The sequence below is a fragment of the Anopheles arabiensis genome, chromosome 2 (assembly GCF_016920715.1).
Source record: "Anopheles arabiensis isolate DONGOLA chromosome 2, AaraD3, whole genome shotgun sequence".
NCBI lineage: Eukaryota > Metazoa > Arthropoda > Insecta > Diptera > Culicidae > Anopheles > Anopheles arabiensis.
In genome coordinates, this window is record NC_053517.1 from 101,517,402 (window position 1) to 101,539,506 (window position 22,105).

Genomic DNA, 22,105 nt, shown 5'->3' on the forward strand with positions numbered 1-22,105 from the left:
AAACGATAAGTTTCACATCATGAGCGATTGAAAAGGCCTTTTTGTTTTGCCAGCAAAATAGCAGTTTTACTCACTATAATGACTTTCATCTCGCAAAAATCAGTTTCAAATATTCAATATATAAGATAGAGTCCCATTTTTATATTTCTTGTCCGCTCTATCGAAGCACAATTTGCATAAACTTCGGTTTGTTTGCATTCCCACTTGCTTGATGGATCGAAACGGTCTGAGCCGGAACTGACAGCGGCAACGCACCAGGAAGCGAAAAAGCCTCTCTGGCACATGACAGCAGCGTGTATTTTTCTTTTCTACTTGGCTATCGAAAGGAATAGGTGTGCTGCTAACTATTTCCGTCGAAATTTAGTGTGTTTACTTATAATTTCCGTCCCCGATTGCAGGTTCAATCCACCATGGTGACGAAGAAGCCCGTCAAGAAGAAGGTTGTGCCGAAGCAGAAGGTGGCCCCGGCCCCGCTGGCCAAACCGAAAAAAGTTGAGGTTAAGAAGGTGGTGAACCCGTTGTTCGAGAAACGTGTTAAGAACTACGGCATCGGCCAGAATGTGCAGCCGAAGCGCGACCTGAGCCGGTTCGTCAAATGGCCGAAGTACATCCGCATCCAGCGCCACCGCGCGATCCTGCAGAAGCGGCTGAAGATCCCGCCGCCGATTAACCAGTTCACCCAGACGCTGGACAAGCCGACGGCCCAGCAGGTGATGAAGATGCTGGAGAAGTACCGCCCGGAGAACCCGATCGCTCGCGTCCAGCGCCTGAAGGCGAAGGCGGAAGCGAAGGCGGCCGGCAAGGAGGAACCGCCATCGAAGCGGGCCAACCAGCTGCGCCAGGGCATCAACTCCGTGGTGAAGATGGTCGAGCAGAAGAAGGCCCAGCTGGTGATCATTGCGCACGACGTCGATCCAATCGAGCTGGTCGTCTACCTGCCGGCGCTCTGCCGCAAGATGGGCGTGCCGTACTGCATCATCAAGGGTAAGGCGCGCCTCGGCACGCTGGTGTACCGCAAGACGTGCACCTGCGTTGCGCTGACCCAGGTCGAGAACGCGGACAAGCCCAACCTGGCCAAGCTGGTCGAAACGATCAAGACGAACTTCAACGATCGGTTCGACGATATCCGCCGCCACTGGGGCGGTGGTCTGCTTGGACCCAAGAGCATGGCTCGTCTGGCCAAGCTCGAGAAGGCCAAGAAGCGCGAGATGCTGCAGAAGAACTAAGATCTGTGTGTGTGTGCGTGTGTGGCCGTATATATGCGTAACATTTTATTTTGAGGTGAGATTCCAACGTCTCCTCCCCCACTACACAGAGTCTGTATGCATTCGATAATAAATATTAAGTTTTCGAACAATCGAGTCCATTTGTGTTCAAATGTTTTGTTTTTGCGCCACTTTGGCCAACTTAAAAGTATTGCGAAATGATCCTTCCCGGATACAGAAAGTTCATCGATCTTCAAAATAGATCTACAAATATATTGTTTGTTTGTACAGTTTATAGAGACTTTGGATCAAACGGAGTTCTTTCGCCCCTCTGAAACTTCGCCAGATCTAGAGATAGACTTAAACAACCCAAGTGGAAAGCAAAGGGACTTCTCTTAATCAAATCAGTTCAGAAATCAAACACTTTTCAAACGTTTCGTTTTAAACTGTTAGAAACTTTATTACTAACATACTTCCGGACAGTGTCGGAATCATCCCGAGTACCATGGTTTAGCAAGCTTACTCACTACTAGCTCGCTCTCTTGCATATCACATGTTTGCATAACGGCTGTGTTTGAACGCGATCGCCTTCTGCCAACGTTCAAATGAAATTTTACCCCTTTCTTTTTAACGGCTTCGACTAATAACTTACAGCCCCCGCCCCCTTGTGCTACTACACCCACCCCTTCCACTAGCCCGAATTACACTTGCAGCTTCCATCGAGGATCGAGATCTGATGGAGCGTTCCACAGCCGGCGTGGTCCTTCACGTAGCTCGGGAAATCGTTCTCCAGCACCAGCAGCCGGTTCAGCTTCAGATCGGGGAACACGTGCGTGGCGTACAGGCCGAGCGTGCTCTTGTACACCAGCTTAAAGTTGGTCTTTTTCCAGCAGGTGTTGGTGTCCCAGTAGTAGATGTTCATCTCGCCCTCCTCCCTGAAGAACACTCCATGGCCACCGTCCGTGCCGAGGAAGACGGGCACCACCGGTTTCTCGCCAATGTCTGGAATTGCAATTTGTAATCAGTAAATCCGCCGTCTAAACATTCACCCGTCAAAAGGGGACTTTCCCCTCCTTACCTATAATGTTGCCACCGTGTCCCTTGCGCAGATGCTCCGTCTTGATCGCAAACAGTCGATTACCGCCGAGATAGGTAAAGTACAGCCGCGTACCTTCCTTGTGCTTCGACAGGAAGATGTACAACATGTCCCGGTAGCGGCAGCCCATGTGGACAGCCTTCGGCAGGATCACCCGATACCCGCGCCCATTGTACACGTCGTACACGATGATCGCATTGTTGCCCGGATCGCTCACGTACACGTAGCACCGGCCGCCCTTCAGACACTCCACCTGGATGTACTGCAGGCGCGACTTTTCCGTCACAAACCGGGCCAGATTGATCGTTTTCAGCTTCTTGCCCGTCTTGCTGCAGTACACCACGACCTTCGGCGGGCAGCGCTGGACCGGTGTGCGCTGCGACTGCGTCACCCCACTGTCCAGCACCCACACGTACTCGCCATCGCTGTGCAGATCGATGGCCGACTGGAGCGCATTGCAGTTGCCCTCCTCCTGCTCGTTCCAACACGGGAACGGTTCGAACTTGACGTCGCAGCCCTTCTTCGTTGCGTACACCTTGCTCAGCGTGATCGGGTTGCTGCTCTTGTAGCGCGGAAACACGCACAGCGTGTGCGTACCGCTGCGCTGGCAGCGCATCGCGATCAGATCACGTGGCTTGTACTTGCCGGTGCTGGTGATGAGCCGCTTGGTGGTCGGGCAGGGCCAAACGATCCGGCCCCCTTCCCACGTGTAGATCGTGCGCGTACAGTTGTCCGAAGAGCTGCAGGCGCCCTGCACCGCCACGGCCAGCAACAGCAGACCGACCAGCAGCGGAAGGAGAGCCACTGTCGGCATCATGCCGCCGGAACACACTTTAGACCGCATCACCTCCGGGAGGTATATATTTTTTGTGTATGTAAAAGGTAAGGTAAGCTTAACTGAGCGCTAAATTGATAACGTTTCTTGCTACTATCCAGAGCAGCACCAGCACCAAGAGCATCCAAGAGCCCTACACATCCGACTGTTCCCTCGTCGATCCGGCGCGGAACGTTTTATAGCCTCTATAGACACGTTGGTCTAGACCCGTGCAGACTGTGCAGGTTGTTACGCACATGTCTCCCCAACCGCGGCAGCCCCAAAGTCAATGTTAAGGGCAGCAACGGTCGCTTGTGATAGTTTACACCACAAACCACGAGTCATTCCCCGCGGACGCCCTTGTGCGCGATGTTTGCAGCATGTTATTCCTTTTGGGGAGGAATGTTTTCAAACTTTCGCGTTGCAAATCGTTGTGACGACGCTGAGGCACGCCACCTGCTAGTCAGTCCAGGTGTGGGGGGTAGTAGGAGAGTTTTATTTTGTAAATTTAAAAACAAACGTGTGAAATTCGTGCAATGGAAAATGGGAGAATGTTTGAACCAAAACACCAGTGTAGTACACCCCACATGGGCCACCGGCACGTACTGTGCGGTTTCGTCAGCCAGGTGGACCAACGAGGAACTGGAAGAACTTTGTTATGATGATGATCGAGCGATCGAGCGACTTTCCCGGAACATTTAGCATCTATTTTCTAGAAGATAGCGACCTTCCACCAAGATGTTAAGCAACCCTGTTACGTAGGTTAAGCACGTACAGTAGTGGTTGGTAATGATGATCCTCATTGCTATGTTGGATCATCGAACGATCTTGCAAAATTATAGTACAAGGCATAATTTTGTTTTAAGAAATGGTATTTTGTGTACTCCTAAATCTCGGGCTCTTTGACTGTTTCCTAAAACATTTTGATGATCCTGAAGATCAAGTGGTCCAGGCCCTGAAGGTTCCATATGTACCACGATCATGGCTACCCTACAGTAGGCTGTTGATCTAGCAAAGCAGGCCAACTTGGATCTAAAGTTCAATATCTAATTCCAATTTCTACTCCAAAAAGGTTTGGAATTCCTCTGGAAAGGATATCTGCCAATTACATGGTGATTGATCGATTATGATCTATAATCGATAACGGAGGTTTTTAGTAAAAGAAAATACTGTGTAACATCATATCTTATATCACACAGGTTGAGTCTGTACTAGTGGTGGGAGCTCGGAACCGGACCTATCCGATTCCGATTCCGTGTTCGGAATCAATTCCGGAGCCGGTTCCGATGCTGAAGTCGATTCTGACTCCGGAGTCGATTCCGGATTCGATTCCGAAGCCGATCCCGGAGTCGATTCCGGAACCGATTCCGGAGTCGATTCCGGAGCCGATTCCGGAGCCGATTTCAAAGTAAACTCTGGATCCGATTTCAGAGTCGGCTCCGGAATCGATTCCGCTATCGGAATCGACTCCGGAATCAGAATCGGCTCCGGAATCGGAATATACCTGGGAATCATAATTCGCCCCGATAACGGAACCAGGATGGAATCCAAAAATAGAATTAGCTCAGGAATGAGAATCAGTTCTTTCAGAAGAAGAAGTTTCAAAAGCAAAATCAGTCCTGGAATCTCCATAAGAATGGATCGTTTACAAGTACATTTTGATTCTTTGCGACTATTAACACGTAGCATCATTAGACCCAAGCGCCTATTCTTGTGGAGATGCCAACACCGACTCCGTTTCGAAGCCAATTTTGATTTCGGAGCCAATACCGATTCCTGAGCCGATTTCGATTCCAGAGCAGATTCCGATTCTGGAGCCGATTCCAATTCTGGAACCAATTTTGAAGCCGATTTTGATTCCGGAGCCGATTCCAGCGCCAATTCTGTAGCCGATTCCGGGATCGATTCCAGACAATTTTGGAGCTAGCCGGAATCGATTCCGACAAAAGCTTCATTTTTCCCATCACTAGTCTGTACGTAATGCACGTACTGAAGATATAATATGATTTACCGAATGATCACATATTTATGTTACGCCGAGCGGACATAGCCAAACAATGAATGGGGCACAAGAGTAGGATCTATCTTGACCATGAATGTTTAACGCATTTTTGGAAGTTTATGAATGATTCGAATCCAACCCCGTCTTGGATGGCCTTCAGGATGGGCGTGTACGTGATAATCGGGCCAAAAAAAGGATCACAATAAAATATCTTAAAGGTTAGTCATTTCTTCTTAAAACAACAACCCACCCCAGACAAACTATCCGGATGGAGACTCAACCGGTATTTTGTCCCGAAAGATTCCACAATTTCCATTACGTGCCCCGGGTGAAATTGTTTTCAAATAACGCCTGTTGACGAATCTGAAGACAACATATACCCAAAGGCATGGGCATATCTTCTTCCACTGCCCCAGAGCCACCAACGTGACACCAGCAGCTAGTCCAGTCCCCCCCTGGCGCTGGCAAACAATCGTCACCAAATGCACGTACCGCACCGGTGGTACACTCGAGGACGCCGAAAACCAAAACTAACCCGAATACGTACGTGCAGTTGAACTCCGCCCTGGTATATATGGACTGGTGAGTGCTTCTTCAGCTATCAGTTCTCTGAGGACAGTACCACAACAGTTCCCCAAAAGCAGCGTTCCAGCGCGTTTGTTCTTCGTTGTGGATCACGGGTTTGTGTTGGCGCTGGGGATAAACGAACGCACAGAACACGATGAGTTGCCGCGTGACGGGGCTACCGCTTGCCCTGCTGTTTGTGCTGGTGTCCGCGCTCGCTAGCACGGACGATCTCGAGTACTGCAACATCGTGTACCGGATCAACGGCAATTCGATCGACTTTCCCTGCCTTTCGACCAAGAACATCTACATCTCCGCGCATCGCTACCAGCCACGCAATGTGATGCCGGTGCGGTGCCAGTACGACAATCAACGTATGTTGATGGCCCTGCCAAGATTGCGCTCGGGCGTTCCTACCACGCTTGGGCAGATCGATCTGAACAAACCGAACTGCTACGCGCACATTAAGCCGTACCCTTGCTGGGCCTATCAGGAGGAGGGCAATTGCAACTCGCTTCAATCCGTCATCGATCTGTACGTGGATGTGAAGGTACGTTGTGTTGCCGTGGCCGTTGGTTTTGCGGTAGGATGAAAACGTTGCTAACGTGTTGTCTCTTTCCTTGCAGCGCATCGCGTGGGTGCTGGACTCGGGCATTACCAACTTCCTGGAGCAACCAATCAAGCGCTGCCCGCCGAAGGTGTATGCCTTCAACTTGAGCAATGACAAGACGGTCAAGACGATCGACCTGTCGGAGATTGTGAAATCCAGCTCGCGGCTCCAGTATCTCGTCACTGATTACAACGAGCTCGGCCATCCGTTTGTGTAAGTATTGCGTTGGGTAAAACCTACAAAGTAAAATCACGTGCATGAAGCTAAAGATCTCCACGACTTGCAGCTACATTTCCGACGGCGATGGTGCAATCATTGTGCTGGACGTGAACAACAACAAGAGCTTCCGCGTGGTGCTACCGCGTGCCATCTCTGCTGGCTGCGGCGATTCAGATGTGCTTTACCTGCTGCTCATCCCGAAACCAAAGGGCCAGAGCCTGGTGATCTTCAGCTATCTGTGCGGCCAGAAGGTTTACTCGATCAAGTCGGAACATCTGCGCAGCGGCAAGGGTTCGAGCGCGATCGTCGAGCTCGGCACCAAGCGCAAACACTCTGTCCTGCTCGGCACGGACGGTGGCAAGGGGGTGGTGCTGCGGTACCGCGGCGAGGCCGAGCTGTACCTCTGGGACAGCGATCAGCCGTACAGGGAGTGTAACTTTGAGCTGATTCAGAACGCGGACGAGTGCCGGCTGTCGACGCACGTGGTCGTGGGCAAGAACGAGCATCTGCTGTCACTGTCGTCGAACTTGAGCGATTTTCTCAACAACACGTGCGGCGTTGGTGGCGCCTCGTCCCGGTTGAAGTACGTTTGCAAGGAGTGTGACGATGATTGTTACTAAGCATCGCTCATCGGGGAGGGACTGACGCACTACTGACTACACGACTGCACTGACACTGAGACACAAACCTGACCACCCCGTGCCCACGCGTGGCTCACAGAGCCTGGTGGATTCTGTGATACTGACTACCTTGGACTGGACTACTGGACTGGACTTTACGGACTCGCGAGCTTCGGTTCGGTCAGCCTCCTCTGGCCTATTGCATATTACATGGCGGCACGAAGCAGCACCACCACGCAATGCAATAATTTATTCACTTTGTACAGGGCACCAGAGACGCCTAGTTCTAATAAAAAGGAAAGGAAGTAGGATCGATGTTCTAAACTTACGCTACAGTCTCCTCATTTTCGTCACGTCCTCTATCATTTTCAGCTTCTGTCCCATTCCCCGATACTCGCCGAGCGTTTTGTTGATGTAGCGTTGCTGATACTTCAGGATAAATTTGTTACACTGCATCAGTGTTGCTCCCACGTACAGTGTTCGGTAGCGGGCTATCTCGGGGCCGGCCTGTAAATCCGAAATTGCGACACCATTAGTGTCATACTTCTCCAGACACATGGGAGATGATCGGACACTTACCACGGTGAGCAGCGGTAGGATGCTGGTAATGAAGCGATGCGGCCCATGCATTGCCTGTATGATGCAGAGGTGCGTTTTCGCGTTGAAGTATATCACATTCGTCCGCAGCATGCTGGCGATACCAAACTCCCCGTAGTACCGCTCTATATTCTCGCGAATGTACTTAAGCAGTGTGTTCGATTCAATGGTAACCGGTGCTGTGTCTTCTCGATTGTTGCAACGTATCTGCACCAGAATGTACCTGAAACGATGGGGCATCAGAAGAAGAGAAAGGATCGATAGTGGAAAATGCATGATTTGATGAACGGTGCTTGTGGTCCTTACCTGTACTTTATACGAACCATTTCGACACTTTTTTCCAGCTACTGTCCTATGAGAACTAACTTTATTGATTAGGTATAGAAGAGATAACAAATAGATTGATCAAATTACTTCCCAAGCGCTCTAATTTTACGTTGTAAAGAGCTCCCGGCAAATCCAATGAAAACGTGTTTTGGAAATGTAAACAATTTTCTGTTGATGTTTTGATTGGAGCTGTCAAGGCGCATTGCATACAATACAGGTTGTTCCCGACATACGCTACTAATGGACACAAAGAAAATGCGTGTCTCGAGTTTTCAGCCAAAATGATATTTTTTTTAGTGTGTCTGCTCAAGATGGATTGTTTTAACTACTTTTTTTTAGTTATTTTAGATTATTCTGACTGAAAATACAATTGCTTTACGTTTTGAATCGATGTTTCAACCAAAATCAATTCAACCAAAAGGTACCACGCATCTTGGGGATTAGCTGTATCCGCACAACTGCTCGAAACGGCTAGCTTGCACACTATTCGAGCGGATAAGCTTTTGAATTCAAAAAACGGTTCATGGCGGGAAAATTGGTGCCTGCACGTGGTAACCATTACTAGCCACGTTTTATCATCAGACTCCCAATAAACATAGCGTCATTTTTCATAAAAAATACATTTTTTTTACATATATGATTCCATTCCACGAGCCACCCTGTAAGTGAACGTGTAAGCTTTATCATCAAATAATAACAAACCACCATGCACACCGCCGCCCGGCGCCACTAAACGACGACCACGACGCCGCTACCAATCTCGAGGTCAATTGTGGAGTGCACGTTCGCTTCAGTACACTTTCAGACTTCCGCGTGTCCGCAGCTGACATCTTACCAGGTCTCTTGGTAGGGAAATATTATTGTATACGGAAAAGGTGAAAGTTGCAATCACCATATTCAACATGTCGACCAGCAGCAGTCCAGTGTATCTGATTGGTGTGGATGTTGGAACGGGCAGTGCACGGGCGGCACTGGTTACCGGCAAGGGGGAAGTGCTGCAGACCTGCGTGAAGCCGATACAAACCTGGAACACGCAGCCAAACTACTACGAACAATCGTCGGACGATATTTGGTCAGCGGTTTGCGAGTGTGTCAAGGTGATCTTCAGCGTGTGTGTGTATGTGTGCGTGTGTGTGGGATGTAAATATGCGTAAACGAACCAAAAGTAACGGAAAGAGGAAGGGCAAGCGGCTTGAGGGACGGATGCACTTGTACGATGACGCGTTTATGGTCGCGTTGAGGAGCGATTGTTTGACACTGGGCATACAATTCTACGATTAGTTTAATGGTATAGGGCGCGCTGATAGACGAGAGCGAGATAAGCCTATGCTTTTATTGCTCCCAGGAAGCGCTCCGGTGGACGCAGCACAAAAAAAAGCCTTACAGTTGAGAGCTTTTTTGATTGTTAATAAATTTAAATTCTTTAAATAACACACTACATCGATCGCATGCACAATGAAACCATTTTAGTTTGAAACGATTGCATTTAAACCGTATGATCTTCGTTCGCAGAACGTTACCTCCGGATATGCGAAGGAGCAGATTAAAGGCATCGGGTTCGATGCCACCTGTTCACTCGTTGTTCTCGATGGCCAGATGCAACCGCTAACCGTCTGCCCGTCCTCGAAGGACAACCAGCGCAACGTGATCCTCTGGATGGACCATCGGGCGGAGGAGGAGGCCCGCTTCATCAACGCAACGCACCACCAAATGCTCAACTACGTCGGGGGCAGCATTTCGCTCGAGATGGAAGTGCCGAAGCTGCTGTGGCTCAAGCGAAACATGCACGACGCGGTGTGGACGAAGGTCGGGGCATTTTACGACCTTCCCGACTACCTGACATTCCGTGCCACTGGTGCCGATTGCCGATCGATTTGCTCGGCCGTCTGCAAATGGAACTACGATGCAGAGGATCGATGCTGGTCGGAAGATTTCCTACAAACGATCGGTTTGGTCGATGATCTACGCGTCGACAGCTGGGGGCTGATTGGGACGCACGTTGCAAACCCGGGTGCAGCGATCGACGGAGGACTTTCGCGGCAAGCGGCCCAAGAGCTGGGGTTAAACCCTGGCACGGCAGTTGCTAGTTCGATGATCGATGCTCATGCGGGAGCGTTGGCACTGCTCGGCTGCGAAGGACCTCCGGGAAGAGCGGGTGATGGCGGCAGTCTCACCTCCAAGATGGCCATCATTTGCGGAACGTCCTCGTGCCATATGAGTCTTACCAAGCGACCGGTACTGGCTCCAGGGATATGGGGCCCGTACAAGCATGCGATCATCCCGGATCTGTACCTGAACGAGGCAGGCCAGAGTGCGACGGGCGTACTGATCGATTACATGCTTCAAACGCACCCGTGCTACGACCAGCTGCTTAAAGAGCACGGCGGTTCCAATGGGAAGATTTATGCCTTTCTCAACACATTCCTAGATGAGTTGGCAAAAAAGCAGGGTGAAAGTTCCGTTCACCGACTAACGATCGATCTGCACGTTTGGCCCGACTTTCACGGCAATCGGTCGCCTCTGGCCGATCCTAATCTGAAGGGTATGATATCGGGTCTAACGATGACGAAGGATGTGCAAAACTTGGCGCTTATTTATCTTGCTCTCATGCAAGCACTAGCGGTACGCTTTGGTCGACGAACGTTTCACGTTTCTTCAATTTAATGCATTTGTTCTTCCTTCTTCAGTACGGAACACGACACATACTACAGGTGCTGGAAGCTTCTGGACGCGAACCAATCACGTCGATACTGCTGTGCGGTGGTTTAAGCAAGAATTCTCTCTTTGTACAAACGCATGCCGACATTTGTTCTGTTCCAGTGCTGCTGCCCAGCGAACCGGAAGCTGTACTGCTCGGTTCGGCAATGATGGGAGCGTATGCGGCTGGGCTATACGATAGTTTGGAGGTTTGTAAAAGTAGCTATTAACGTTTCACTGTCACGATACACATTTATACAATCGTATTCCAATAGCTAGCAGCAAGTGGCATGGGCGGTAGTGCTGTGGTGGTCAAACCGGACCTGAGGGACAGCACTCGCGACTATCACGAGCGAAAGTATCGCGTTTTCCAACGGATGTACCTGGACCAGCGTGGCTATGAACGTATTATGAAAGGTTAACTAAGCCGTTTCGTCATCGCAATCATTCCACGTTAAACGCTTGCCATTCCGAGCCCAACCTTTGCGCAATATATTATCAACGTATCTTTAGTAAGTAACACACAGTAAGCCATTGTCAGGTGCAAAGTTAAAAGTAAACATCTGGTAACTACATTTACAATGCGCACAGTTACGAAATAAACGCGGCCGCTTTGGTTTCGATCACCGTTCGGCACACCGGACAGTGGAGGCTGATTTTCTGCGCACAATTTTCACACAAGCACACGTGCCCACACGGCAGGCAGATCACTTCCTTCGGGTTCACAATGCACACCACGCAGAGCTGCTCCTCGGCCAGGCCGGTCGTTCGCATGCGCGCTCGGCGGGTGGCGCGCGACTGTTCCAGCTGTTTGCGCAGCTTGTCCTCTTCCCATTCCTGCTTCTTGCGCTTGTACAGCTTGCGCGTGATCAGCACGATCAGCACGGCCGATATCGTGCCGGACAGGATCACCTTCAGCAGGGTGGAAGACTTTGCCTCTTCCAGGCGCTTGAGCAGTGTGCTTTTGGTGGCTGTGGTTAGAAACATTGGCCACCCGTTCGATGGTGGATGCAGCCGGACCCCGGTGTCGTCCAGCTCGAGCTCACCGACGGCCGTAATAAAGCTGCCGTCGCGCAGCATCTCTTCCGTCGTCTGGAGGCCCTTCTGCCGGACGCCCGAAAACAGCCCGAACAGATGATCGAACACGGTCAGCGAGGAGGGCTCGTAGTTTTCGTACACCGTGTCCATGTCGAGCAGTTCGGCCGACAGGCCGCTCACGATCTCCACCCCCTGCTTACCGTTCACCAGCCGGAACGGTGTTTCGTTCGCCGACACGTGAATGATTTGTTTTTCTTCCTGCCAAAAGCCAAACATTGCCCGTGCGACGCGATGTTCGCTGAAAGTGGAAGGAATATGGCGAGTGTTGTTTTCATTATGTATGCGCATGGCACATCACGTCGCTACCGGCTTACGTTAAGGTCATCGTCTGCAGCACCCCGGTGACCGAGGGGGACATTGCGCTGCGCAGGGCCGTCCCGATGGGTGTGACGCTTCCCCGAATGACGGCATATTTGAGCTTCTGGTCGGGTTCTTTGCGTAACCGGTCGGCCAGCTGGTCATCGATCTGTAGCTGTGGCGCATCCTAAAAGCAGTTGAGAAAGAAAAAAAAACGCGAAACGGTTATGACATAATCCCCCGATCTGTGTTTTCTTTTCCGAACAGCCCGGCGAAGGGACAAGGGGAGTGTGTGTTCGCTTTCTCACCTTCAATGCACGGCAGTTTTTCCTGAGTTTGTAGTACTGGTTGCTGCACACTACCAGCACCAGCAGATCGATGCCTAGCAGGACCGCTTCCTGTAGATATTCCATTTAGTTTGTGACGCGGCGCGATCCACTACCAAGGAGATTGCTTTCTCGCATACATTTTGTCTCGGTGCATTCTTTTTGGTTTGTTGTTTTTTTTTCGTTTGTGTTTTTCCGACATGTCGTGTTTACATTCTAATGTCAGACAGAAAATGAAGTCTTCAGAGAGTCGCTTGGATGACAAAATAGAAAATAGAGAAGCAGAAGGGGCGGGAGCGAATTGAATGTGTGTTTTAATTATTGACTGCATTACAAAATTAAAAAAGGACAATCAAGTGTAATAGTTCGTGGAAAATCACTGGAAAACACGCATTTTTCTCCCAGCTGCAACCGATACGCTTGCTGACAGGGAGTGTTGTTGCTCTCTGCTGAGCTGTCATACTGTTGTGATGTTTTTCCTGCATCGGTGGTGTGTTATTTTTTGTTGCGATCGAGGAATGTGGAATTCACTTCGGAGCAGATTAGCTTAAACTTCCTGTCCCCCCCGTTCGTCGTCGAGTGCACTTGTGTCGCTTTCGATATTTTGCTTCCCAGTCCCGTGGGACCGTGTGTGAGCTCGATTGGGCCTGCAGTTTCTCGTTCCCGTAGTCAAGCCGCGTCGGCAATACTTACCACCCTAATCTGCGTAATAAAAGAGGGACTGGTGGTGTGAACGCATCGATATGCCTAACGCTGACGTGTAGTAATGGTGCAGCTCTCGGGGTGCATCTGGTGATTAGTTTTTCGTGCGTTGTGTACATAAAACGGTCGTGCTACGCAAAAACGACGTGACTGCAAACGGCTGGTGCAATATAGTGTATACGGAAGTAATTTTAACACGCGAAGAGGCTGCATTCAAAGGTGAAGGGTTGTTTATGGTGCTACCGATAGGAAGGAAAACATAGTTTTAACAATAGAACTGGAGGAAGCAGTACATTGAGACACGGGATTTGTGACGACACAAGGTAACAATCGGAGTAGGTTGGTTTCCATTGCCATAGCTTCCCCTGTGCAACACAAAACAATCAAAGATTAATGTTATGCACATATTTCGCACGTCATTGTCTAAAAGCAGGAAAAAAGGTGTCATATTGAGTAACAACTGGATCAACAGACCGCCGCAACAATAGAAACATCTGTCCAGCCGTAAAGCAACACAAAGTGCCACGATGACGAACCAGAAACCGACTGCCACCTGCCGGCTAAAACAGGATTACATGCGACTGAAACGGGATCCAGGTAGGCCCGCGCAACGCGACCGTCGTCCAAACTTGTTCCCTAATAAATACTTTCTTTTTCTTCGCCCCAACACCACCACCACCATCGCCATCTGCAGTACCATACATCACAGCGGAACCACTACCATCGAACATCCTGGAATGGCACTACGTGATCAAGGGACCGGAAGATTCACCGTACTACGGCGGCTACTACCACGGGACGCTGCTGTTCACCAAGGAGTTCCCATTCAAGCCCCCCTCCATCTACATGACCACCCCGAACGGACGGTTCAAGACAAACAAGCGGCTCTGCCTGAGCATATCGGACTTTCACCCGGACACGTGGAATCCGGCCTGGTCCGTGGCGACCATCCTGACCGGGCTGCTGAGCTTCATGCTCGAGTCGACGCCCACGATGGGGTCGTGCGAAACGACACCGGCGGAAAAGCGCCGCTACGCCCAACAGTCGCTCGAGTTTAACATGAAGAACGAGGTGTTCCAGGAGCTGTTTCCCGAGATTTGCGAGGAAATCGGCGAACGGTTGCAGAAGATCGAGGAGCAGCGGAAACAGGCGGCCGCCGCCAGTGCGGAGAACGGCGCGGACAGTGCGGCAGGCGAGACGGCAACGGCGGACGGTGGCATGTTTGTGGCGGGAGGTCGATCCGGTATCGACGACAGCAACATTTGGCACTCGCTCTACACCAATCTGATCGTGCTGGTAGGGTTCGTCGTGTTTGCGCTAATAGTGCATTACGTCATTAAGAGCATGAACATTTAATAATGGCACGAAGCGCCGGGTGAAGCGAGAGGTTTCGTTGTGTTTGAGCGTGCATCAACATCAATGCGCTGCACTAGGGGCGGCACGTTTTGGCCAGCTGTGTGTGTGTGCGTGAGTTGCGGCGTATTCGGAAGCATTGGAACTTCGCGAAAATGCTCACCATCACTATCGCCCAGCGGTGAGGCATAGTCTTTGTTCTGCAGCAAACTAATCCTCCAAGAGGAATGTTCTAATTTGTAAACGCTAATCATATTACATAGTGAAGCGACAACAGCAATGAAACAAAACAAAACAAAAAGTGCGAGAAAGAGGTCGGCAATTGTGAGAGCCATTTGCTTTCAGCATAATGCGCCACTAAACCATTATACCAAAACGGCTTGGCTCTAAAGGAAGGTAAATATGCAGTAAAACAAAATTCTAAGCATTGCATTACAAAATTTAAATCGGAAACCCTCGGGCAAGAGTAGCGCAATTGCAATGCAACAGACAAAAAAACAGGGAACGAACGGATCTGGTTCTGTTGTTTTTCTTCTCTGTACCATATACATACTTTTAACACGTTTCACCTTCCTTTGTTGCTCTCCCGCAATGCCATCCATTGCCTGTGCCCGTTCAACGACGACTCTACGTTGGGGTTACCGAATTGTCCGAAATTTGATTTTACAGCTAACCTATCGATGGTTGATATACAATTATTAAAACAAATAGTGTAACGTTACAATATCAGTATAGTGAACATATATGTAACGAAACTACAACTACATGCAGTGGGGTACCAGTGGTCGTGAGGGGTTTGTTCGATGCGGCTGTGCTCGTTTAAAAAAGTTAAAAAAAGCTCTAATAAACATTTGAACCGATCCAACTGATCACGATCACTAATGTCACATGATCAAGTCGAGAGAAAGAGAGCGGCAAAGACGAAATCAATGATACGGTACGCAACCTTTTTCACACATTTTACACGCAAACGCATCACACAGCAAGGTGAGCAACACAACAGCAAAAACAAATAAAAACATACACTCACACACACGCGCAGTAGACAGTAGGCATGATTTAACTCAAACCAAAATAGTGTTGCAAACAGATGCAATAGAAAGCAATAGATGGCATTGTGCACATGGCTGGAAAAACGGACGGACGGACAAGAAGACACGTGAGCGGTACAATGGTAAAACATATACGTTTTTATGTTCCCAGGGGGAAAGCTATGTACTTTTTCGTCATTTAAATCAGTATTTATTTTGGACCGTAAATATAGCTACTCTACGAGTCAAGGTGATAATCCGGGGTAGACAGGCAGACATGGGTTTTCGACGATTTTGCTTTGTGTTTCAATAAGCTCCGAAAATTGATCAAAACCCCCCTAAACAAACACACAAGCAAGCCCTTGTTTTATCGACACAACGTTAGTCTACATTAAATTTATTTGCAATCTCTAGCGCTCTTACACAGATAGATAGTAACACGGGCAAAGAAACGGGAAGCCCGCACAATTTGACTGGTGTATGGATGGTATGCTGCTGCCACTGCTTTCCGCTACTATCCTCCCTCATCCACACTAGTTGCGCTCATCTGCTCGCGCCTTCATGCGCGTAATGAACGCTGCACCTTTGTTCTTACGAAAGCTTTCGTAAGGATCCGCTGGATTGTAGGCCTCTTGTCGCATCGGTTCGATCGTAGCGCCCAGCCCGATACGATCACCTCCCATGGCGCCACTCGGACCACCGCCCATACCGCCCTTCATTGCGCTGTGAAATTGGTGGTTTCCGCCACCACCACCGCCGGGTCCGATCCCGCTGCCGCCGGGTTTACTGCCTTCTTCGAGAAAGTTGCTAGCCGCCTTCATATACCCTCCAGCACCGAAGCTAGGTGGTGTTGGTGATCGTCTCATGTCACGACCACCACCACCGCCACCGCGTGGTTCACGGTGATCCCGATCACTACCTCCACCACCACCGCCCCGACGTACCGGTGATCGACTCCGGCTAGGTCTGACCGACCCCGGCAAGGATGCACCGGACGAAGGGGACCGTCTAGCAGGGGATCTGGATCGTGACCGCGACCTGGATCTGCTGCGCGATCGATGATTCCGGTGGTGGCGCTGATTATTTCGACCCGGGCCGTGAAGAGGCGGCGGCGGATGCTGCTGCTGCTGTTGTTGGTGCTGCTGCATACCGCCCAGCAGCATGCCGTTGTCGCCCGGCGAGCGAGATCGGGAGCGGGATCGACTTTTCGAGCGATAGGTACGCTTTTTCTGCTTTTTCGTCGCCTTCAGCAGGTCCGGATCGATCGGGGACGGTGACCGGGACCGGTCGCGCAGCCCACGGTCGATCTCGTCCTCCTTCTGCTTGCGCGATGCGTTTTTCACCTTGAAGTACTCATATAAGGCCAGCTTTTCCCATCCCTCGCTGGAAAGTAAAATGAAAATGAAATTAATGAACTGATGGTGGAACAGCGTGGAACATGAACTTACCCATCCCGAGGTCGTTCGTGACTTGGCGGGGCGTAGAACGCTTCAACGGCACTCACCAACCGATCGTTGGTCGGCGTTGGTGGCGGCAGTCGGATTTCGTCCGGATCGAGCGGATGATAGCTAAAGTCCTCGAGCCGGATCAGCGGCACCATCAATCCGGCCGGAAGCTCAAAGTAAGGGATCTTCACGGGAGTAGGAGGAACGACCTCTTCCTCCTCTTCCTGCTGCTCCTGCTCTTGTTGCTGCTGCTGCTGCTGCTGCTGATCGAGCTCGTCCTCTTGATGCTCCGGTAGCCCTTCGTCTCGATGGAAATCGTCCCGATCATGATCATCCAGCATCATACCACCGGATGACGAATGCTGCTGCTGTCTCTCGTCGCAATCATCAATCGACCGAGTATCGTGATGATGCTGAGAGTGACGATGATCCGGAAGCATACCGCTGTTGCTGTTACCGCCCATACCCTCGCCCAGAGGTGGATGGTTGGCAGAACCATACTGAAAGTTGGGCGGTGGTCGTGACAGATCCGGGATGGGGAAGTTGGGCGGTGGCTGAGTGTAATCTCCACTTCCCTCCCCATCACGACCCTGCCCCTGCGGCACCTGTGGTGGAGCGATGTTGCTACCACTGCCTCCCACACCACCACCACCACCCGTTGGCCCGCTATCTTGGATGTTTTTCAGCTTCTGCAGTGCCGCCGACAGCAGCCCGTAGTTGATGTTTTGATCGAGCAGGGAAGGAATCTGGCCAGCACCGTTCGCCCCCGGAGGAGGACCCCCACCTCGGTCACCGACTTGCGACGGTCCTTGCGGTGGTCCCGGTGGCAGGGCGGAGGGTGGAAGGGCTGGACCTACCAGACCGCCGCCCGGACCTCCATTCACGGGACCACCACCGGTCACTCCGACGACGGCGGCCATCAACTCCGGCAGTAGTGGCGGGGGCGCTCCCCCCAGCGGTACGTGGGCGCCGGTTTTACGCGCATGCTGCTCGAGGAGCTGCTGCTTTTGCTTTTCCAGCAGCGTTATTTGCTGCGTCGCGTGCTGCACAAATGCTTGATGCTGTTGTTGGTAGCTAAAGGAGGGGACAGAAAAGGAGCGTGTCATTTGATGTACGAAAAACAAAAATAGTTCTTTCTCCTCACAACGATGCTCACTTTTCGAACGTATTCTTTGTGGCTTGTGTAATCGCAGCGACAACGTTTGCGTGCTGCGTCACCAGACTGGTCTGGTATTCCTGCAACGACGAAGGAGGCGACTTCAGCTTCGATATGACGCAGGCATCGAAAAAGTTGCCCTTCGATTCCCACAGCGACAGGAGTTTGGTAAGCTTCACCCTTTGCTCATCGTTGGCGGCTAACAAGCAGAAGAAAACCATAATTAACAACCACAGACCCTGTGTGTTCTCGTTACGGAGGGACGCGGCTTGTGTCAACTTACTAATCTGTGCGTTGCAGAACATTGGAATTACCGCGCTTTCCAGGCATTTCTTCAGCTCGTCCGCGTTCTTCCGGATGCTGCAAGATTTGTTACTAAGTATGGTTGCTTTTTTGAAAAAAACTGAGCACTAAGCAAGCATTCTAGCCAATTTTTAGCTAAATAGCAGGTGATTCGGGAGTGTTTTGGGTGAGTGTGGTAGGAAGATAGGATACAAATCTAACGTTTAGTGTTGCAATACTCTCGTCAGTTGAGCTTTGACGGCTGATTTAATCAATTCGTTTGAGGTTTAAGCAAACTTACGTACTCTTCTTCTCTTGATACATGAGTCTTGAATGAGCTTTAGGTTAAGTAAGTATGATTTTAAAGTGTTTTTTTTTAACAATCGTAATTGATTTAGGAATGCTTTAATATTGCTGTTTATGGGATGAAAAGGGAATTGGCGGAATGGGGGAATCTATTATTTAGCAGACACATTTTACATACTCTATGCGAACGCTACACATCTACTGCAGATATTGAGATTCATTTGGGAGGAAGAGGGTTTTTGTTGACAGAATACAAAGTAAATAAAAAGCATCAGCACTTACCAATGATGTATAACATCATTTACTAAATATATCAGGTGCAATTTTTGCGTAAATAAAACTCCAGCTATTAACGCCCTATAAGTAGATAGATAAAGATCGGAAAAACGAAAGTTCGCTAAGGTCTTTTTGGCTGTTGTCCCTGCTCATTAGCAAAATTCATCAGCACTCTCTGCCGGGCTCGGTTGTTCGAAAGGTTATGATCGATGCGAAGAGATGATCTTTGATTTTTTTAAGCTTTCGATTGTCAAAAGCAATTCCTATGTAATGTGTCGAAGAAAGTATCACCGCAAGAGCGAAACGTTTGCAAGATGATGGGTAGAAGAGTGCCTCAAAAGGGTAATTTTAATCAAGCGAGATAAAAACAAAACAAATAATAAAATTTCCAGCGAATGGCGTGTTTTCAGAAAGCAAATGAAATTAGATTACTTTCTGTAAACGATTCAGAAGCAAATGTTGCAAATATAGACAATAGACCATCTTATCAAACTTCGCTTCGAACCCTTTCGAACCCACTAGCGAAACCGGCACACGCACACTCGCGGCCACGGCGAGCTAATGACGAATTTTAACTCGATACCGAAATGGTACAAAAGTAAAACAAGATATATAGGACAGAAAATTAGGAACAAAAACAGTTAAATATGTATATAGGGCAATATAAAACGGTACACAGATTGATGATTACTTTCTCAAAAGATACTGCGAAATAATTTGACATTTTCCCGAATCGGTACAATGCTGTAAAATCCAGCCTTTTCCTAAAATTGTAATTAACAAAAAAATATATGTAGATTGAAATTTGTCATTAGAAACGTGGGATTTGAGTTAGGTTTTGTTGAGATAAGATGCATATTGTGTGGGGTTTTTGGGGGGGAATTTTGTGGAGAGCTTGAGTGTTTCTATCTGCGGGATTCTTTGGGTGAACGAGTGATGGAAGTAGCAAGGAGTAGCAATGGAAGGATAAATATAACAATTTACTGTAATATAACAAGCAAACTGTGCTAATACATCATATCTGGTTGCGGTAAATGGAGCAATTGTAATTTGAATGTAACAAATAACTTGACAATACTACGATACGAGTTATGCATGCTCGTGTACGATTGTTATGCTTTTTTTTACAATTTGTTTATAGTTCAAGAGATTTTAAAACAATTTAAACTGATCTTCGTCTTTTGTCTGAAGGAAGCAGATGTTTGTTTGTTTAAAATTTAAACTTCAAGCCAGTTTTTCAGTTCAAATTATGCCTAAAACATCAATAAATACAAACATACTTCTTGAAATGTTGATCAAGCGCATGAAACATAATAAAGGAATGGAACAGTGTGTAACGGAAGGATATCTGCAGAGGGTGGATACACGGATTGTTCAAGCACGTTATATCGGCTAAGTAAAAAGGGGGAGTAGTTCGTTGGTTTGTTTACTATTTTTTTGTAGTTTGTTGCGAATGTCAACCGAGAGAAAAACGTACAGCGAAACAGCGAACGCAGCGAACTTACCATTCGATATACTATCTTTCGTGCAGGAATCGATAATCGGCTGCAGCTTGCTGTCGAACTCGTGCAGCGGCAGATTGTACTCCTGCGACTGGGCGATGAGCATTTCCTCTTGCGCCCGGTTCAGGGCTTCGTCGATCTGCACTTGCTGCTGTTGAAGCAGAACCTGCCGGAGAAGGAAGGAAGCGTTACAATGACGCTGAATGTTGATGGAGCTATGGGACCCCTTCGCACACTTACCCCATGCTGGGCCGTGAGATTCATTTCTGACTGGCGTATCTGCTCGGTGAGCGTTTGCTGCTGCTTGGTCAGTGCTTCCAGCTGGGCCGCTAGCTGGGCGTTCATACTGTTCGCCACCATCTGCCCACCGTTGTTCGGTGGTCCCGCATTGACCGGCGGTGGGTTGGACCATATCTGGTGCATCGTGTTGCTCGAACCGTTGCCGTTCGGATTCGACGAGGCTGGCGGCAGCTGGCCAGAAAGTTGCGCTTGTGACTGCTGTTGATGGTGAAGCTGCTGCTGCTGTTGCTGGTGCTGCTGCATGGCGACATTGGGCGGTAGTTGTGCTTGCGGTGGCGGTTGCTGACCGAATCCCGCCAACAGCGGTGGAATACCGTGCTGTCCCAGCAGGGAGGGCAATGACATGTTTTGTTGTGGTTGTTGCTGTTGCTGCTTCATCACTGTGTTGCGCACGGAAGGATGATGATGATGATGGAAGCGACACCACACGAATGTTAGACAATAGACCAAGCAAATGCGACGTACATTGTACTATTGTACTTACTTGCTTGCTTGGTTATCACTTTGTACTGGTAGTAATTGTAGAATTCGCCGCCGTACAGAAATGCAAACTTTGGATTGCCTCTCTGCTTCGATTTTGTCATCGACTCAAACTCTGGTCCATTGCGTGCCACAAAGTCGGCTAGCTTGTCAATTATGTTCCGTAGTTCGATATCTAGATAACGAAACAATCACCGGGTCAGTACGGTTGTACACGAGCACCATCATGCCAGGCAGCTTGAGCCCGAGCCACAACCTACCATTTGGTGGTGATGGAGCTGGTATGTCCATCGTCCGACACAACAATCGGTGGAAAACAATAACTAAAGGAAAACAACTAAAATGAAACTAACGCACCAAGCAGCCGGCATTGGTGGCGGGTCACTTGTACGCTTGTACGCAGAGTACGAAGGTTTAGCGAAATCACCAAACAGAGGAAAATTTTGCTATTTTTGCCGATAGCGTGAAAAAAGACGCCATTGACTGTTGTTTGACAGTTGCCTGGTGCAGTACGTCAATCTCGAGGGTCATGGTTATAGCCTCGAGTTCAGTGTTGGAATTACAAGCCGGTGTGCGCTCGTGTTTCCCTTTCGTGTATCGTTTGGAAAATGAAGTGCAAAGTTAATGTTCAATTTAATATCGATTTTAACAGTTTTTAAAGCTTTTGTGCAATGTAGCTGGGTGTGTATCGGAAATCCAATTTAAATTTCATTTCTTGTTCCACTGCCCCAAACGTAAGTAATGTGCTGAAGGAATTTCATGACAACATTGAATTTAGCCAAGGGCGGAAAGACCGAAAT

At 49.2% G+C, this 22,105-nt stretch overlaps 8 protein-coding genes and 1 long non-coding RNA gene across 16 annotated transcripts in view; 5 read left to right on the forward strand and 4 right to left on the reverse strand.

The window, feature by feature from the left end:
• The first annotated feature begins 197 nt into the window (after positions 1–197).
• On the forward strand, positions 198–1,361 carry LOC120896171 (60S ribosomal protein L7a). Its single transcript, XM_040300115.1, has 2 exons — positions 198–332; positions 399–1,361. Exon 2 carries the CDS (start codon positions 411–413, stop codon positions 1,224–1,226), a length of 816 nt encoding a protein of 271 aa, XP_040156049.1. The 5' UTR covers positions 198–332; positions 399–410; the 3' UTR covers positions 1,227–1,361.
• A 278-nt stretch (positions 1,362–1,639) lies between these two features.
• LOC120897642 lies at positions 1,640–3,307 on the reverse strand. Its single transcript, XM_040302651.1, has 2 exons — positions 2,284–3,307; positions 1,640–2,207 (listed from the first exon to the last, which is right to left on the reverse strand). The coding sequence occupies exons 1-2, from the start codon at positions 3,143–3,145 to the stop codon at positions 1,897–1,899; spliced, it is 1,173 nt and encodes a 390-aa protein (XP_040158585.1). The 5' UTR covers positions 3,146–3,307; the 3' UTR covers positions 1,640–1,896.
• A 2,531-nt stretch (positions 3,308–5,838) lies between these two features.
• Positions 5,839–7,204, forward strand: LOC120894897 (protein yellow). Its single transcript, XM_040297763.1, has 3 exons — positions 5,839–6,231; positions 6,308–6,504; positions 6,578–7,204. Exons 1-3 carry the CDS (start codon positions 5,839–5,841, stop codon positions 7,128–7,130), a joined length of 1,143 nt encoding a protein of 380 aa, XP_040153697.1. The 3' UTR covers positions 7,131–7,204.
• A 97-nt stretch (positions 7,205–7,301) lies between these two features.
• LOC120897250 lies at positions 7,302–8,248 on the reverse strand. 2 transcript variants are annotated; one of them, XM_040301975.1, is made up of 4 exons: positions 8,142–8,206; positions 8,034–8,088; positions 7,710–7,950; positions 7,302–7,637 (listed from the first exon to the last, which is right to left on the reverse strand). In XM_040301975.1, the coding sequence occupies exons 2-4, from the start codon at positions 8,051–8,053 to the stop codon at positions 7,461–7,463; spliced, it is 438 nt and encodes a 145-aa protein (XP_040157909.1). In that variant the 5' UTR covers positions 8,054–8,088; positions 8,142–8,206; the 3' UTR covers positions 7,302–7,460. The 2 variants fall into 2 exon arrangements, with proteins under 2 accessions (XP_040157909.1, XP_040157907.1); XM_040301973.1 differs by having other exon boundaries at positions 8,034–8,248.
• A 708-nt stretch (positions 8,249–8,956) lies between these two features.
• Positions 8,957–11,394, forward strand: LOC120899342 (FGGY carbohydrate kinase domain-containing protein). Its single transcript, XM_040305731.1, has 4 exons — positions 8,957–9,151; positions 9,567–10,676; positions 10,742–10,960; positions 11,027–11,394. Exons 1-4 carry the CDS (start codon positions 8,957–8,959, stop codon positions 11,171–11,173), a joined length of 1,671 nt encoding a protein of 556 aa, XP_040161665.1. The 3' UTR covers positions 11,174–11,394.
• Positions 11,220–12,672, reverse strand: LOC120900071 (mitochondrial E3 ubiquitin protein ligase 1). The gene is made up of 3 exons (XM_040307025.1): positions 12,455–12,672; positions 12,164–12,333; positions 11,220–12,087 (listed from the first exon to the last, which is right to left on the reverse strand). Exons 1-3 carry the CDS (start codon positions 12,557–12,559, stop codon positions 11,343–11,345), a joined length of 1,020 nt encoding a protein of 339 aa, XP_040162959.1. The 5' UTR covers positions 12,560–12,672; the 3' UTR covers positions 11,220–11,342.
• Positions 12,673–12,905: 233 nt separating this feature from the next.
• On the forward strand, positions 12,906–15,558 carry LOC120900640 (ubiquitin-conjugating enzyme E2 J2). Of its 6 annotated transcripts, none has more exons than XM_040310808.1 (3): positions 12,906–13,513; positions 13,608–13,771; positions 13,869–15,558. In XM_040310808.1, the coding sequence occupies exons 2-3, from the start codon at positions 13,702–13,704 to the stop codon at positions 14,528–14,530; spliced, it is 732 nt and encodes a 243-aa protein (XP_040166742.1). In that variant the 5' UTR covers positions 12,906–13,513; positions 13,608–13,701; the 3' UTR covers positions 14,531–15,558. The 6 variants fall into 6 exon arrangements, with proteins under 6 accessions (XP_040166742.1, XP_040165926.1, XP_040167577.1 ...); XM_040309992.1 differs by having other exon boundaries at positions 12,906–13,509; XM_040311643.1 differs by having other exon boundaries at positions 12,906–13,497; positions 13,605–13,771.
• A 362-nt stretch (positions 15,559–15,920) lies between these two features.
• Positions 15,921–21,799, reverse strand: LOC120898130 (calcium homeostasis endoplasmic reticulum protein). 2 transcript variants are annotated; one of them, XM_040304881.1, is made up of 10 exons: positions 21,566–21,799; positions 21,310–21,480; positions 20,766–21,205; positions 20,529–20,691; positions 19,715–19,787; positions 19,030–19,104; positions 18,443–18,519; positions 18,160–18,358; positions 17,007–18,077; positions 15,921–16,941 (listed from the first exon to the last, which is right to left on the reverse strand). In XM_040304881.1, the coding sequence occupies exons 1-10, from the start codon at positions 21,594–21,596 to the stop codon at positions 16,092–16,094; spliced, it is 3,150 nt and encodes a 1,049-aa protein (XP_040160815.1). In that variant the 5' UTR covers positions 21,597–21,799; the 3' UTR covers positions 15,921–16,091. The 2 variants fall into 2 exon arrangements, with proteins under 2 accessions (XP_040160815.1, XP_040159930.1); XM_040303996.1 differs by having other exon boundaries at positions 18,443–18,534.
• Positions 21,800–21,887: 88 nt separating this feature from the next.
• Positions 21,888–22,105, forward strand: part of LOC120894644 — a 38,766-nt gene continuing 38,548 nt past the window's right edge. Inside the window, exon 1 of the long non-coding RNA XR_005738217.1 lies at positions 21,888–22,039. This is a non-coding gene — a long non-coding RNA (uncharacterized LOC120894644). The remainder of the gene's footprint in view (positions 22,040–22,105) is intronic.

Bases quoted from the DNA above. Each gene is read 5' to 3' on its own strand.
- LOC120896171 (XM_040300115.1), top strand. From the start codon at position 411: ATGGTGACGAAGAAGCCCGTCAAGAAGAAGGTTGTGCCGAAGCAGAAG.
- LOC120897642 (XM_040302651.1), bottom strand. From the start codon at position 3,145: ATGCGGTCTAAAGTGTGTTCCGGCGGCATGATGCCGACAGTGGCTCTC. The intron at 2,208-2,283 runs GTAAGGAGGGGA...TTGCAATTCCAG, and splicing joins ACACGGTGGCAACATTATAG to ACATTGGCGAGAAACCGGTG.
- LOC120894897 (XM_040297763.1), top strand. From the start codon at position 5,839: ATGAGTTGCCGCGTGACGGGGCTACCGCTTGCCCTGCTGTTTGTGCTG. The intron at 6,232-6,307 runs GTACGTTGTGTT...CTTTCCTTGCAG, and splicing joins ATCTGTACGTGGATGTGAAG to CGCATCGCGTGGGTGCTGGA. The intron at 6,505-6,577 runs GTAAGTATTGCG...CACGACTTGCAG, and splicing joins GAGCTCGGCCATCCGTTTGT to CTACATTTCCGACGGCGATG.
- LOC120897250 (XM_040301973.1), bottom strand. From the start codon at position 8,053: ATGGTTCGTATAAAGTACAG. The intron at 7,951-8,033 runs GTAAGGACCACA...CCATCGTTTCAG, and splicing joins ATGGTTCGTATAAAGTACAG to GTACATTCTGGTGCAGATAC. The intron at 7,638-7,709 runs GTAAGTGTCCGA...TCGGATTTACAG, and splicing joins TCCTACCGCTGCTCACCGTG to GCCGGCCCCGAGATAGCCCG.
- LOC120899342 (XM_040305731.1), top strand. From the start codon at position 8,957: ATGTCGACCAGCAGCAGTCCAGTGTATCTGATTGGTGTGGATGTTGGA. The intron at 10,677-10,741 runs GTACGCTTTGGT...TTCCTTCTTCAG, and splicing joins CTCTCATGCAAGCACTAGCG to TACGGAACACGACACATACT. The intron at 10,961-11,026 runs GTTTGTAAAAGT...GTATTCCAATAG, and splicing joins GGCTATACGATAGTTTGGAG to CTAGCAGCAAGTGGCATGGG.
- LOC120900071 (XM_040307025.1), bottom strand. From the start codon at position 12,559: ATGGAATATCTACAGGAAGCGGTCCTGCTAGGCATCGATCTGCTGGTG. The intron at 12,334-12,454 runs GTGAGAAAGCGA...AACTGCTTTTAG, and splicing joins AAAACTGCCGTGCATTGAAG to GATGCGCCACAGCTACAGAT. The intron at 12,088-12,163 runs GTAAGCCGGTAG...TTCCACTTTCAG, and splicing joins CTGCAGACGATGACCTTAAC to CGAACATCGCGTCGCACGGG.
- LOC120900640 (XM_040310808.1), top strand. From the start codon at position 13,702: ATGACGAACCAGAAACCGACTGCCACCTGCCGGCTAAAACAGGATTAC. The intron at 13,772-13,868 runs GTAGGCCCGCGC...CGCCATCTGCAG, and splicing joins GCGACTGAAACGGGATCCAG to TACCATACATCACAGCGGAA.
- LOC120898130 (XM_040303996.1), bottom strand. From the start codon at position 21,596: ATGGACATACCAGCTCCATCACCACCAAATG. The intron at 21,481-21,565 runs GTAGGTTGTGGC...TTCGTTATCTAG, and splicing joins AGCTCCATCACCACCAAATG to ATATCGAACTACGGAACATA. The intron at 19,105-19,714 runs GTAATCATCAAT...ATCTACTTATAG, and splicing joins TCGCAGTATCTTTTGAGAAA to GGCGTTAATAGCTGGAGTTT.